General features: G+C 60.7%; 2 protein-coding genes across 3 annotated transcripts; both read right to left on the bottom strand.

Moving 5' to 3' along the window:
* Positions 1-50: 50 nt before the first annotated feature.
* FREY1 (Frey regulator of sperm-oocyte fusion 1) lies at positions 51-2135 on the bottom strand. Its single transcript, XM_047072222.1, has 3 exons — positions 660-2135; positions 371-444; positions 51-186 (listed from the first exon to the last, which is right to left on the bottom strand). Exons 1-3 carry the CDS (start codon positions 761-763, stop codon positions 65-67), a joined length of 300 nt encoding a protein of 99 aa, XP_046928178.1. The 5' UTR covers positions 764-2135; the 3' UTR covers positions 51-64.
* A 1852-nt stretch (positions 2136-3987) lies between these two features.
* Positions 3988-10502, bottom strand: PEX16 (peroxisomal biogenesis factor 16). 2 transcript variants are annotated; one of them, XM_047071433.1, is made up of 11 exons: positions 10226-10500; positions 9992-10027; positions 9138-9214; positions 8688-8821; positions 8451-8551; positions 7363-7443; positions 7122-7274; positions 6948-7020; positions 6708-6827; positions 4773-4837; positions 3988-4175 (listed from the first exon to the last, which is right to left on the bottom strand). In XM_047071433.1, exons 1-11 carry the CDS (start codon positions 10335-10337, stop codon positions 4117-4119), a joined length of 1011 nt encoding a protein of 336 aa, XP_046927389.1. In that variant the 5' UTR covers positions 10338-10500; the 3' UTR covers positions 3988-4116. The 2 variants fall into 2 exon arrangements, with proteins under 2 accessions (XP_046927389.1, XP_046927390.1); XM_047071434.1 differs by lacking the exon at positions 6708-6827 and having other exon boundaries at positions 10226-10502.
* Between the last annotated feature and the right edge of the window lie 3886 nt (positions 10503-14388).

Here is a 14388-nt window from a genome sequence, read left to right on the forward strand (position 1 = left end):
GTGGTGTCCATCCCAGGAAAGGCCGAGCCTTTGCTGCCCAGAATAGCTTTATAAGGGGCTCCCGTCACAGGTGTGCGTCGTAGTAATACTCTGCCATGTCTGGCCCGTCCCGCTTGCGCTGCTGGGCCTGGGAGAGCAGGGGTCGAGGCCCTCGTGGCCAGGGGTGCTTGGGTCGAATCCCATAGTCTGAGAAAAGAGGGTGTGCGTGGTAGGAGGACTCCACTGAAGTCCCCCCAACCCCCTGCCCCGGAACAGAGCTGTTCGGGATGAGAGGACCTAGAGGAGGGACCCGGGTGCCCCTCCCCTAGGGCATGTGTCCCGCATGGGGGGGAGGGGCAGGGCAGGGCAGGGCAGGGCTGAAAGATACTACCATCCTCCAGGCCGGAAAATGGCTGCGAGAGTTCTAGAGGGCCTGAAAATTCTTCAGGAACGGATCGCTGAGGCCTGTGGGAGATGTTGGGGTGCTCAGCGCTGGCCCTAAAGGCCACTACCACCTCCCCTGTCAAGGCCCAGGGTAGGGGACAGGGTGAGCCTCGACGCCCGGCATAATGGCAGCAGCCTGTCCTCAGGGGAGGGGAGAGGGAGGCAGCATGGCAGAGCCACCCACCTTCCAGGCCCCCGGCCCTGTGGACCCCCGACCCTTTGACCCCGGGAGATACCTCGGTGGCTGGGGGCCGAGGAGTGCGGCTGCCAAGACGAGGTCCAGGAGGAAGAGGCTCAGCCCGGCCCTGGGGTACAGAGCCCCCAGCATGGCGAGAACCATCTCCTCAGGTCCCTGTCCCTGGCTTCTGCCTGCCCCTCCCCCAGCAGGACGGAACCACTGCCAACTCCCAGGGCCACCTCACAAAGGGCATTAGTTCCAGGGCTCGGTGTCACTGCCCAAGAGTTCAGGGCACAAACCTTTGGAGTCTGATCTCGGTTCAAACCCCAGCCTTGCCTCTTGCTAGGTGGACATGTCACAATTGCGGGCCTCAGTTTCCTCACCTGTGAGGTGTACATACGTATGTGCCCAACGTGTGGCACACGGGAGGTCACGCAGAGCCCCAGCCGTCCCCACCTGCTCTCCCTCAGCGATGCCAGGACTCTCCTGCCAGCCAGAGAAGGCCGCTCGACCTGCTCAGAGATGCCACTGGCAGTGAGCCCGCTCCGAGGGACCTCCCCGCTGTTCCCCAAAGCTTCCAGTGCCGTGGCCCCAGGGCTCCACGGGTCCTGCCACCGCTCCCGAGGCCGGGCAGGGAGGGTCCAAGTTTGGTGGCAAAGCCTGCCACCTGCGCCCCAGAGCGGAAGCTTGCCAAGGGTAGGAACTGGTTTTGTTCACTGCAGGACCCCCAACCACCACCGGCGGACGTTCAATAAATGTGTTGAATGAACCAATGCAGCGTGACAGCATGCAGACAGGCTCTTCTCAGGCTGAGAGCCCGCTGTGGGGCCCTTTCTTTGACTCTCGCTCAGCCCCGTTAGTGCCACTTCGGAATCTCAGAGACTTTAAACACGAGACCCTCGGCCCCACTCCAGACCCGTGGAATCAGACCCCGAGGGCCGAGTGGGGCTCTGCACTTTGGAAACACGGCCGCTTCTAAGACGGCGACCTACTGGGGGTCCAGCCCCACCCTGGTAACTGCCAAGGTGCCCAAGGCCCAGAGAGGGACGGCCCGGGCTCCTGGTCCTCAGTGCCCCAAGGCTGACAAGCCCTGGTGTCTCAGTCCAGACTGTCCTCGTGTGCTGAGCCCACACACTAAGCTCCCCGTGGTCATCTCCCTTTCTGCATCTTGCACACAACTGTCCCTCACAAACCTGTGCCGGGACCCTCCATCCTCACCACAGATCGCCACCGCTGGGAACCACGGGTTCTGGACACTGCCCAACTCAGTCCCTTGTCGCGCACCCTCTTTGCCTCTGAGATGCCAGTCTTCCCCTCTATCCACAACAGGTCCCAAGGCATGCCTGGGTTCCACCTACACCCTGCCATCGCCCTGCCACGACCTTAGTCCGGCCCCATTCTGCCGCCAGGGTCACCGTGCTCCCCCTCCAGCACGGTCTGCCACCAGCACCCCTGCACCAGGCCACTGGGTCTGTTTGGGGTTTCTTTAATGTTTCTTTTTTGGGGCTCCTGGGTGGCTCAAGTCAGCGAAGCGTCCGACTTCGGCCCAGTTCACCATCTCACGGTTTGTGAGTTTGAGCCCCGTGTCGGTCTCTCTGCTGTCAGCACAGGGCCTGCTTCAGACTCTGTCCCCCTCTCTCTGCCCCTCCCCTACGGGTCCTCTCTCTCCAAATATGTAAACTTAAAAAAAAAAAAAGTTTATTGTTGAGAGAGAGCGGGGTGGGGGGTGGCAACGGGGGATCAGAAGTGGGCCCACACTGACAGTAGTGAGCCTGACGCGGGGCTTGACTCCCAAACCGCAAGATCATGACCGGAGCCGAAGTTGGTCGCTCAACCAACTGAGCCATCCAGGTGCCCCTGGGATGAGGTTCAGAGTGGCCCCTCCCCCCCCCCCCCCCCCCCCCCCCGCCTTCCGGAGGCAGGTCCGAGCTTCTCACCCGGCCTGCGATGGCTTGTTGGATTTGGCCCTGCCTTTCCCCTCCCGCTCATCCCTTCTGCTCCCGCCCTCCTGTCCCTTCCACCCCAGCAGCGGCTCACACAGCTGTGACTGACGTGTTACCGCTTTGAAAGCCTGCTTGAAGGGAGGCTTCCTCGACCAATCGCTCTCCACAGGCGCCAGTCCAGGCAGCAAGCATCCCCCACTCGCCCACCTCCGACCTAGACTCTCACGACCTAGACTCGCACGTCCACACGCCCACCTATCCTGGCACGCCGCATGCACTTACACGTGTCTCCGCCAGTCCTTGAGAGCCGGCCGACAAGGAGACCTGTACTTACTCCCTGCGGAATGCACAGCACCAGGCCCAGGGCCACTACAGGGCAAGTGCCCGGCCACAGTCATTCTACGCAACACGAGGTCGAGGGCCTCAAGCTGTGACTACCCGAAGACTGGTCCCTTTGCTTTCCAGCCCAGGACCCGGGTGTGCCTTTCCCAGAAGCATCTGGGGGGGTGGGGGGGAGCAGAGGCAGGCTGGCCCCTCCTACAGTGGCTCCCCCCAGGGTGTCAGAGGAGGTGAGGCAGGGCGGACACTGGTGCAGATGGAACCTTCAGAACTTAAAGGGCCGCTCATCTGGCTAGAAATCGGCAGGAGGGTACGGTCCGTTCACAGGGCAAAGGGGACGGGAGCGGAGGCTGAGGCTGGGGACGGAACACGCACAAAGACCAAGCTTCAGTCGCTCAGTCTGGGTCCCTGCACCCTCTCCAGCAGCGAGTGTGGGCCTGGGAAACTCGGCCCGGAGGGAGCTGGCAGGGAGAGTGTGAGGAGACCCCAGCTCACACCCCCTGAACCCGAACCCGGCTTTCCCCCAGAGCCTCTCAGGCTCCCAGCATCAGCCCCAGTGCCGGCTGGCGGCTGACCTACCCTGCCTATGGGAGAAGCCCGCTGCCGCCAACCGGGGGTTCAGGGCTTGAGGTGCCCCTCTGTGGCAAGCCGGGCCCACCACTTGTCAGGCTCCAGCACAGAGGCTGACAGGCGGCCACCGCCAAGGGCAGTGGGAGCAACACGGCCCTGCGGGGAAGGGACACACAGAGGCTCTGGCCAGAAGACACGCGGGCCGATGTCATCCACCGCCCAGGTTCGGCCTTGTTCGTTGTCAACACGGACCGGTGACAGGGAAGCGGAGTTGACTTCTGTAGCTGCCAGCAAGCGGCTCCCCATACGCGATGGGGCTAAACCCCAGCTTCCTGTGGCCGGAGGAGAGCGGGGCCCAGTCCCAGCAGAGGCTTCTCGGCCCGGTGATGAGGTATGGGCTGCAGCGGCTCCATCACCGAAGAGGGAAGGGTTGAGAGGATGTTAGGGGGGTGCTCTGGTGGCCGGGCGGTGGGCCGGGCCTGGCCACATGGGAGTGCCAGGTGCCCTGGGCAATGGGCATGAAGAGGCCACGTGCTCGGACACCGCCGAAGTCAGTTTTATTATAGCAGAGGGGCCCCGGGGGACTGAAGGGCCGAGGCACCCCCTGCCCCCAGCAGCAGGGCGCGCCACCCCGCCCCTCCCTGCACCCGCTCCCGGGATGTGTCAGCCCCAACTGTAGAAATAAATTTTCTGCCAGGTGGGCAAGTAATCCATGAGCGGCCCTGCAATGAGAGAGAGTTCGGGGCTGAGAGCCAGACTCCAGCCTGACTCTGCTCTACCTGGGGCCTGTCTCGGCCACTGCTGCCCCAATACAGCTGCCCACAGCTGCCCAGCCAGGAGCCCAACTGACTCTCCCACCTGTCAGCCCATAGGGAGGCAGCATCGCGGTGATCCCCGTCCCCCTTAACAAAGATTCTCAGGCTCAGAGAAGCCATATGGCTTGTCCAGCTATGGACGGCGACAGCCCGTCTGCTGAGGTACGAGCTCCAGTCTAGTGGCCTTCAGCCCGGCCATATAATCCCCACTCAGAGAAGCCAGTGTCACATCGCTCCAGGATGCTGAGGCAGGACTAAGGCTGACAGCCCAATGTGGCCTGACGCTCCTCCCACGACAGGACGCCCTCTTCCAGCCACCCCTGAGGCTCTACAGGCCAGCCTGGCCCACGCCCAGGAGCTGTCACCCACCCAATCCGACCTCTGGGCTCTCTCTCCTGTCAAGAATCAGATTGCAAGGAGATACAGAGAAAACAGTCAGGGATGCGGGGCCACTCACAAGATCTGTGATACCCAGTCATCACCATCCCACCATCCCACACTTACTCGCGACCAGGCCAACGCCCGGGACATGGTCTGTCAGTAGCTGGAGAAGGAAGTGGATCCTTGCCCTGCAAAGAGAAGATAAACAAGGAGCAGGCTGAGGAGGGGGTCTGGGTGCCTGCAGACCCCGATACAAAAGGATGAGAGCTCTGGGCCACAGGCCTGGGCCGCCCACAGCTCAGCCGCGGACGGGTGGCATATTCCCAGCACCCCACAGACACTGCCTCCCACCCCTCTCTCTCCCTCGTCTTGCCCTTCCTTCTCCTGAGCCCACAAACACTCATGGAGCCCCAAGCAGGGACAGAGAGGGCCCAGAGGGAAGGACAGTCCCACCCTGCCTTCGAGAAGTCCCCAGTAAGCCAGAAGAGCTGAGCCACACTGAAACCTCACAGGCCCACGCTGAGAGTGACCAGGCCCCAAGGGGGCATGCAGTCTGAGGGGGGCACACTCAGAGGAAGGGACAAGGGCCGAAGCCCTATTTTTTAAGAGACAGGGCTTCCCCACAGGAGAACCTGGGGTGAGGCGATGGTGTTGGGGATGATAATAAGAAATGATAAGGGGCGCCTGGGTGGCTCAGTCGGTTAAACGTTCGACTTCGGCTCAGGTCATGATCTCGCGGTTTGTGAGTTCGAGCCCCGCATCGGGCTCTGTGCTGACAGCTCGAAGCCTGGAGCCTGCTTTGGATTCTGTGTCTCCCTCTCTCTCTGCCCCTCCCCTGCTTGTGTTCTGCCTCTCTCTCCTTCAAGAATAAATAAACACTTAAAAAAAAAAAAAAGAAAAGAAAAGAAAAAGAAGTGATAAGATTCCCGGCACTCACTAAGTGCTTACTATATACCAGGCATAAGTTTCTAGACCTTTCTCAGTCTGGGCCACTGCTGTGAGGGTGCGAGGCTGGTCTGGTCTCTGCAGGAATGCACGCCACACTAGAGGCACACAGCCTGGGGAGCCCCCTCTGCCGTCACTGTTGCCCCTAAATGCCTCGGTTCCTGGGGGGCTATGCTTTCTCTGCAAAGTGCAGACGATCTGGGAGCGGGGGAGGGGGAGGGGGGAGGTCACACGGTCCACGTAAGTCTCTGGAATATTTCTCTAGAGCAAGGAATAAGACTTGGCTTTAGAACCTCGTGAGCTTCCAAACTTATCTGAAAATAGCAATTGCCAGGCCAAGCTATTTTCGCCAAGGTGGTATTAAGTTTGGCCCAAACCTGCTTCCCGTTGCCTCAAAAACACACCAAGCCAAACCAGAGCTGGAGGTTGTGGGGCCATAATGTTAAATGTAATTCTAGTTACTATTTCAGTCTTCCTTGTTAAGATGTAGAGACAGAGGGGGTCTGGGGAGCCTCCGGTCCGTCTCATGGCCCCAGTCGTTGTACAGGGGCCTCGGATCTCAGTGTGACCTGGGGCAGTCGCCTGGCAGGCCCTGGGGAGCGTGGCCCCAAGCCACCCCCTACTTGCTGCCAGGGAGCCCTGTGTCCAGCTGAGGACGCTCACAGGTGACGGCACAGAGGCTGGGCGAGGTAGGGGCAGGCTAAGAGACAGCACGGAGGTGGCACCCGGCTCTGCCACTGGCCAGCTGGGTGGCTCTGTTTAAGGTGCCCGGCTTCTTTGACTCTCAAAGGCTTCTTCTGACAAGTGGGGATCCAAACTACTCAACCATCGTGCCCACACCCGCCACCATCCCAGTGGCCCTGCCCTTGGCGTGCTAACACCCCTTAACTCCTGCGCGCTTGGGCTGATGGCTCTGAGGCAGGGCTGGGCGGGCTGCCATCTGATGAGGAAGTGGCTGCACCCAGGACGGCACACAGTGGGTGCTCGCTCTGGATGGAGGACGGAGGGAGCAGGGGAGAAGACGTGCTCGGGGGTTGGGACACCAGTGCCCTGCTGCCCTCCCCTCCTCGCGGCCGAGGGTGGGCCTTGCCACTTGTGGTGGCCGGTCCTCACTCGGAGAAGCGGTCATAGAATGGGGAGCGCAGCAGGTAGTAGAGCAGCAAGATGGTCCGGCGCCGCAGCTCCAGCCGCTCCCGCCGGGTCAGGCCCTTCCTGTCACTCAGGAGGCTCAGGCTGGGGGCAGGAGGGGACACGGTCAGGGGCGGCAAGAGAAGCAGACGGCTCGGGTGAGGACAGGCCTGCAGCCCAGAGCCCGGCAGAGGGGGTGGAGCCCCCAGGAGGGCCCAGGCTCACCTGGTCACATCCACGACACCAGACAGGAGCCAGGGCGTCCACGACCGCTGACCCCACAGGCCCAGGCTGAGCACTGACGGCCAAGGTGTCAAGGATGTCTCCAGCACGTGGCCCGCCCGCCCACTCCCCATCCAGCCCACCCCGCAGCGCCGGCCAGCCCCGTGCTAAGGATACGGTGCAGCAGGGGCCGGGCGATATACAGGGACTCTGCGATGGTCTCTTGCAGCCCCAGCGGGGTGGGGGGGACACTCAGCTCCTCGTGCTGCCGCTGCTGTCGTCCCTCCCGCTGCTGGGGGGCTCCCCAGTGCCTCGAGTGCAGGGACGGAGCTAGAACACAGGGGGGGGGCAGATGAGCAGTCAGGCCCAGGCTGACCTGAGCACTGAGGTTCCCAGTCCAGCTACATCCTACACTTACTGTTCTGGAGGGTTCGTACCACTCGGTTTGACCGCTTCCCAACGTATGACTGCTCCTGGCTGCCGGGGCTCTGGTCACAATCTAGCACGGACAGACAGAAGGCCGTACTGTCAGAGGGATGTGTTTCCAGGAGGGCATGCAAAGAACAGGTGCACAGTGAATGCTCGCGGGCTGAGGGGAGAACGGATGAGCACGGATAAGCGTGTACTAAGGCCGTGGCTGAGGCAAGGACCCCGTAGCCAGGCACTGTGGCTCAACATTCTCCCTGGCCTGGGGGAAAGGTCAGCATCACCCGTGGCAGGCGAGCCAGCCAAGAACCCAGGCTTCCCAGGGACTAGAGTGGCCCAACCACAATTGTGGGGACCGCAGCACCAGAACGACCATGTCTTCGCAGTCCGTGGCTTTCAGTAGGACCACAAGGAGAAGCAAAGAGCTGTCCCCACTCAAGGCCAGGAGAGTCAGGCCTGGAGGCCAACCGGTGAGGAGTCCAAAGCCCTGAAGGGACAGATCTGTCAGGTACCCTGCCTCATGAAGCTGTGCCTCTTGATAGATAGAACGAGGCCCAAAGACATGGTTGGCAGGACCTCTGTCTCCTACTCAAGCCGTCCCCTATTCCTGCTGCCCACCAAAAAGAAGGAGGACTCTGGCGCCAGAAGCCCTGAGTTCAAGTTCTGATTCTGCCCCTAGCCTAACCTTTCTTCTTTTCCTCTGTACAATACAGGGTGACGAGAGCAAACTGAGCTGATAGGGACAGATGTGCTCCATAAACAGACAACACTCGGGGTGCCTGGGTGGCTCAGTTCGTTGGGCGACTGACTTCGGCTCAGGTCACGGTCTCGCAGTTTGTGAGTTCGAGCCCCGCGTCGGGCTCTGTGCTAATGGCTCAGAGCCTGGAGCCTACTTGGGATTCTGTGTCTCCCCCTCTCTCTACCCCTCCCCTGCTCACGCTCTGTGTCTGTCTCTCAATAATAAACAAACGTTAAAAAAATTTTGTTTTAAACAGACAACACTCCACTCATGCTGGCCGGTTCTAAACCCACAAATTAATCCCGTGTCCCAGGCCACTCCAGAGCATGGAAGCACCTTACCCGGGGAATGTGCCTGGGTCTCCCTGTCCAGCGGAATGATGGGGGGTGAGGTCTGGAGGCCAGCCTTGAACCAGATCAGCAGGAACATCCGCAGGACAGCCCTAGGTTGGGAGTATGGCAGGGCTGCGGGGGAGGTGGCTAGCCGGCAGGGGGTCAGGGGTGCTCTGCTGAACCCCATACGAACCGCTGGCCTGAGATGCCCCCACCCAGGCCCTGCCCTCCTCAGTCCCGACATACTTGGCCAGCTGGATGAGGGCAATGACGAGCCAACGGCCCACTTCACCCCACACCTTGGCGGCCCCCATCTCCATGAACACCTCCACGCACTCGAGCACACTCAGCCACGTCAGCAGCTTCTGCTGGGTCAGCGACTGCAGGAACCCCAGGCCAAGAGGTCAGGGAGGGGCCCCGATCCCAGGCCCTCCCCCTAGAGGATTCCTCTGACAGGAGATATGGATTTTCCCCTCAGGCTGCACACGTAGGCCTGCGTTCTCCACGGGAGACAGGCTACCCTATGTCTCTGGAACTCAGAGAGGGGGACGCTAACAGCTCGACCCTGCGCCTTACGAGACGGCTTAAAGCTCATACTCTGAGACCAAAACACCTGCCACCCACGCGGGCTGGTTGTTACCACTTTACTCCCAAATCCCGACGCTTCCTGCCCTCGGCTCCTAACAGAATCCTCACCACAGGCAACTTTTTCCGAAGCTCCTTCCGCAGGATCCCGTCATTGAGCAGCACAAGCAGGTTGGAGGCGGAATACACTGAGGGGTAGAGCGCAGCCTTGAGGGGCTGGTGTGGCAGCCTCCAGGCCCTCCCCTTCTCTCCAGAGCCGCAGGGCTCACCCGTCACCTGCTGGGCTCCACCAACCACACACTCTGTGGAAACCAACCTGCCTCCCCCACCCACTTCCTCAGAGCTCCACACTCCCCAGTATGACCTCGTGGGGGCGGTTGGAACAAGAAAGGATAGTTTGATCTCGTGACAAACCCTGCTGGACAGCACTGGTCATCCAGCCGCCCAGAACTGCCCATCGCTCTCAGCAGCCATGGATGTGTGGTCTCACCTCCTGGCCTTAGTTCTCTGCAGCCCGTCCCTGAAAGTCTGCTCCACCTCTACCGTTCACTACCTCCAGTGCTCCCTGGGCAAACACTACTGAGGCAGTTACAGTCTGGGGAATCCTAGAATGTGGGAAATCCAGGTTTGAATCCTGGTTCTGGGAGCATCGGTAGCCGTTCCCTAACCTCACTGCCTTTCTGTTCCCTCAACTGGACACTGAGAGCGGTAGCGGTACCCACCTCATAAGACTAGAGGGGAGGATTAACTGGGCAAAGGCAGGAAAAGTGCTTGGGCCAGCCGCCTGACCAGTCAAGGTCCCCAGATTTCTCTCTCGACTATGGGGATATGGAGGGCCCAAGACGGTGAACGCTGGACCTCTGTCCGATTCAGTCACAGCACAGGACGATCTAATGGAAAACCTAGGGGTGGTCACCTCTCTCGGAAGCCCCGCCGCCCCCCACCCTCCCCAGAGCCCCGCTCACCCAGCTCTGACAGCTCATGCGAATCCGCGAAGCGACCTGGGGAGAAGGCACAGGAGGCGACGGTAAGGGTTTGACTCAGCCTGCGGCTTCGGGCCCTGGACTTCCCTCCCTATGCCCTATGGGAACCTGGAAGGAACTTCTCAAGCACAGCGACCACCACCCTGACTCCGAAGGGACGGGGCTAGTGGGGTCTGAGCCTCGAAGGGATCGGGCATAGATAGGTCAGGGTGGCACCTGCCAGCAGGTAACTGAGGCCCCGCACTGCCGTCTCCAGCTGGGCCGTGGCGGCCGGGTGGCGAGTCACGTACTCCTGGTAGCGGAGGCTCAGAAGCCGCAGTTTCTCCATCCTGCCCTCGGAACCGACAGACTCACGCACCGACAGTACGACAGGCTGCAGCGCCCTGCTTCCTGCGCCCTCCTTCCTGCTTCCGGTCCTAGGCCCGCCTCTTGGTTGCTTAACTTCCGCGGGCCCGAAGGATGTTGACGTGAAGGGCCATTGGGACTACCCTTCACCCCATTTCTTAAATCACCTCCCACTAGAATAGCGCTTAGCAACGGAGGGCCTAAACCTGCCCTCCCTGATCCTTCAGGTCATTGGTTAACACACTCTCCGCCCCCGACCCACCCAACAAGTTGGGGCCCGGTTCTTCCGCCTTCCGGGTGGGCTGCCCTCGCGCCTGCGCAGTTAGCAGTTCCAGGAAGGCTCCCGCGGTAGTCTTAGCAGTTCATTCTAGAGAATGGACCAGGACCCTGGAGTCTTTCCAATAGAACGCCGAGAGGCTCGAGCTGGAGGACCGGATTTTAAAGGGCTGGGAGGTAGCTCGCTAAAGGAACTTCCATCAGACTTGGGAGGCGCGGGGAGAGTCTTGGCAGGTGCGCGTTTGACCAGTTGCCTCGTCTGCCGTCCTCCCCGAGGTAGTGCGGGGGAAACTGAGGCAAGGAAGAGTACAGCCTTCCACGCAGTCTGGATTCCCTGGTCAGCACTAGTGCTGGGCTTCGGCCACAGCTCCCGCATCGACTGTGCGGACCTTCACTCCCATCTTCGCAGAGAAAACTGTTTCGGTCTTCTGCTATTGGCTCGGGGTGACCTGATCGAGTGTTTCCCTTTTCTGGATCTCGAGTTTCCCCATCTGTAAAATGGTTTAAGGAAAGACTTGGTCCTTGAACTCGGGCGCAATCTCAGAGCTCTTTTCGGCCCTCGGATGCACCTCCCGGTCCTCAGCTGCTCCCCAAGGGATGGGGGAGACCCCTGGGAATCTCCTCCCAAATGGGGCAGCCTCCCTGAAAGGGGCTGTGGTGGGAGAAGAGCGGCCAGAGGTTGATGCTCTGGGGAGGCCGCCACTAATTGGCTGTGGGGAAGGGGGCGGGGCATGGGTGGGGTCGCGCTGCGGAGCCCTTGGGGACCTGGCCAGTCCGTTTACCCTGAGAGTAGTAATACAGTGTTTTACCCAATTCCCTCTGCCGGTGATTATCTGCAGGCGAAGAAAGGATCTACTTAAGAATGCCGAGTCACATCTGAATCTTGGTCTAGTCTGACCACAGAATCTAGGCGGTTTAAACAACACACCTCACTTGCCCTCCTTGCACTACCCCCTCCCTCACCGTCCTCTCCAGCTTAGTTTTTGTCTATATCAAGTGGGGAATCATAGCTGCCCTCCCGACTCATGCCAAGCAACGATGACTCGGGGAGATGTGTCCAGGGGCCTCAGAAAAGGCTAAAGGTCTTGGAGAACGGAGGGGGTCGTGGGCATTCTCAACATTTCTCACCACCTCCTGGGAGCCAGGCTCACTCATACACCACTTCTCCTGGCAACCTGGCCAGCTCGGTATGAGCTCTTTTTCACAGATGGGGAATTAGAGACCCAAGTAGGGAAAAGGACTTTGTCCCAGGTCACGTGGCATGGCATTGGCCAAATGGACCGCCACGTGTGCCTCCCACAGCACTGTCCTCTCCCCTGCTGCCCATAGCCCAGGAAGGGTGGTGCATCGAGACCACTTGGTCTTGACTCAAATTGGCAGCTGGGTTTAAAACTAGGACTCAGGCTACTCAGTATGGGGCTCTTTCTCCCTGCACCCCACCATCTTAATGAACTTGTTCATTAACCTCACCAGTGGGCACTCCTCCAGTCTCTCCCTCTGCAGCTGTGGAGAGAGTGAGGGTGGAGTGTGTGAGGTTCCTTTGATACTCCCAGGGCTGATGGTCCTGTGGTTCTGGGGAGGAACAAAGTGTGGAGAACAGAGCCACTGCCTCCCCCGGACAGAATGAAGGGCACTGGGGCTGGCGCCTGCTTCTCCTCCTTCCCTTCAGGACTGGGAGGGGCGCATGGGCTCAGCCAGTTGCTGCCTGAATTTCCTCTCCAGATCGCTGCCCGATTAGATCCCAGAAACAAAGAGTGGCCGTGAGTGCAGGAGCCATCCAGGACAGCCCCTCCCTGCTGGGTCCCTGCCTGGAATTGGTCACCTGGTTGGGCTGGAAGGGCCTCTGGGCAAGTTGGGCCAGAACCTCCCTCCCTCTAGTCTGCCCTGAGCCACAGGAGAAGAGAGCTAGACTAGTCTAACAAGTACAGAGGAAGACACTGAGGCCCAGAGAGGGGGCCTGACTAGGCTAAGGTCACGCAGCAAAGTCTTGGGCAGAGATGGGCCAAACCAGGTCTCAGGCCTAGAAGACCAGTAACCTTTCATATGCCCATACCTGTCTCCCATGCCCCCTGGATGTCCCAGAACAACCTCTTGGAGGCCTGGCAAGCATCTCATCAGACAGGTTTCTCTGAACGGTAAGGTTAAGAGAGGGGTGCGACCAGCACTGTGAATAGCCACAGTAAGTTCTACAGCCCCAGGTCCCCCACAAGCTCCCTGGACAGGCCCTGACTGTGTGCTCTACCCTCTCCCTCACATTTATACCGTCCCCCCCCCTCCTGCCGCCTGCCCTGTGGCTACTGAGGGTGTTGGGGAGGGATTTGCCCAACCCCACTCCTGCTCCAGGCTAGGGATGAAGGTGGGAGGGGGGTGTGGAGGCTCAAAGCTTCAGACGCCAGAATGGCCCCTGCATCCCTGCATCTCCTCTTAATTCCCAGATGTGCAGGGAGCCACCATAAGTCTCCATGGCAACCACCGCCCCTGGCCTCCAAAACTGGACCTTCCTGGAAGACCCTCATCTCTCAGAGAAAAGCCTCTTGGAGGAGGAGACTTGAGGGGTCTCATCCTGGGCTGCTTTCCACAGCTTCTTTGGGGGTTAGGGTCTCTCGGCCCTCACTTTTTATAGGTGAAGTTGGGCTAAAGGACCCGTGTCACGGAGAGGCCTGGTGCATCCCATCCACTATCCCCATGAGCAGCCTTCTTCCAGGGGGGCGACCAGCTATACACAAGTCAGCAAGGTCAGTTTTATAGGAATAAAATAAACCAAGGGATGTAGAGGAGGAGCCGGCCTTGTGCGAATCTGGCAGAATGCAGGCAGAAAGAATATCAAGGGCAAGACCTCAGGCAGGAAACCCTTAGAGAAGAGTAGCAGGAAACTTTGCCTTCGGGGAAGAGCCTGGAAGGGACCTGGGAAAGGGGTGGGAGGGTGTCCTAACAGGTCACTTCAATTCTCAGACGGAGAAGAATGCGTGTGTGTGTGTCACAGGCTGGGGGTAGGGGTGACTGAGAAGAGGTTTGTCAAACCTCAGCACGGGGCCTGGCGCGCAGAATAAGTGCTCAGTCCACCGTGGTGGTTCAGGGGGCCAGGCTGCGGCCTGCTGTGGGGTGCAAGGTGGGGCATAATTAGAAATCCAGCCCCAGCCCCGGTTCACAATGCGCGGGTCTAGGCAATGGTGGGGGTTCCTGGCGTCGGTGAGGCCCCCTTGCCAGCTCCGGGGCAGGAGTAGACCTGGAGGCGGCTTTGTCTGGGCCGCGCCGCCAGAACTGCGGGGGGGGGGGGGGGGGGGGCGGGGAGGGGGGTGGAAAGCCCGGGAGCAGGAAGAAAAGCTGGAGCTCCAGGTGCTCCGCGGCTCCCGGGCAGGTCTCCGCCGGCCCGGCCTCCAGTCCCCAGAGCAGGTGTCGCTGACCCTCGAGGCCCCGCATTCCACTTCTTCCTCCTCACCCCCGCCGTCCCTTTGATCCGGGGCCGGGGGTCACGGGCCCCTCCCAACGGTGGGAGGTTAAGGGGAAGAGATGGGGCCCCAGAGCTGGGAAGAGGGGGATGGGCTCAGGGCAGGTAGCGGGGACTAGGCCTTCCTGGGTGGCTGCCCCGGCTCCCTCCAGCCATCCGGCTCGTTCCCAGGGCTGGGGGAGCCGTTGGATGCCGAGGCAGGGGCGGGGCCAGGTCCCCAAGGGTCTCCCCGCCCCTACGGGCTCCGCTGAGCGGAGGTGAAACCTGAACCTAGGTTGGGGGCGGGGCTGGCTCCTGCTCCTCACGGGGT

The sequence above is a fragment of the Lynx rufus genome, unplaced genomic scaffold, assembly GCF_022079265.1.
Source record: "Lynx rufus isolate CCGP_SWC_20201006 ecotype Redwood Valley unplaced genomic scaffold, mLynRuf1.p SCAF_9, whole genome shotgun sequence".
Classification (NCBI taxonomy): domain Eukaryota; kingdom Metazoa; phylum Chordata; class Mammalia; order Carnivora; family Felidae; genus Lynx; species Lynx rufus.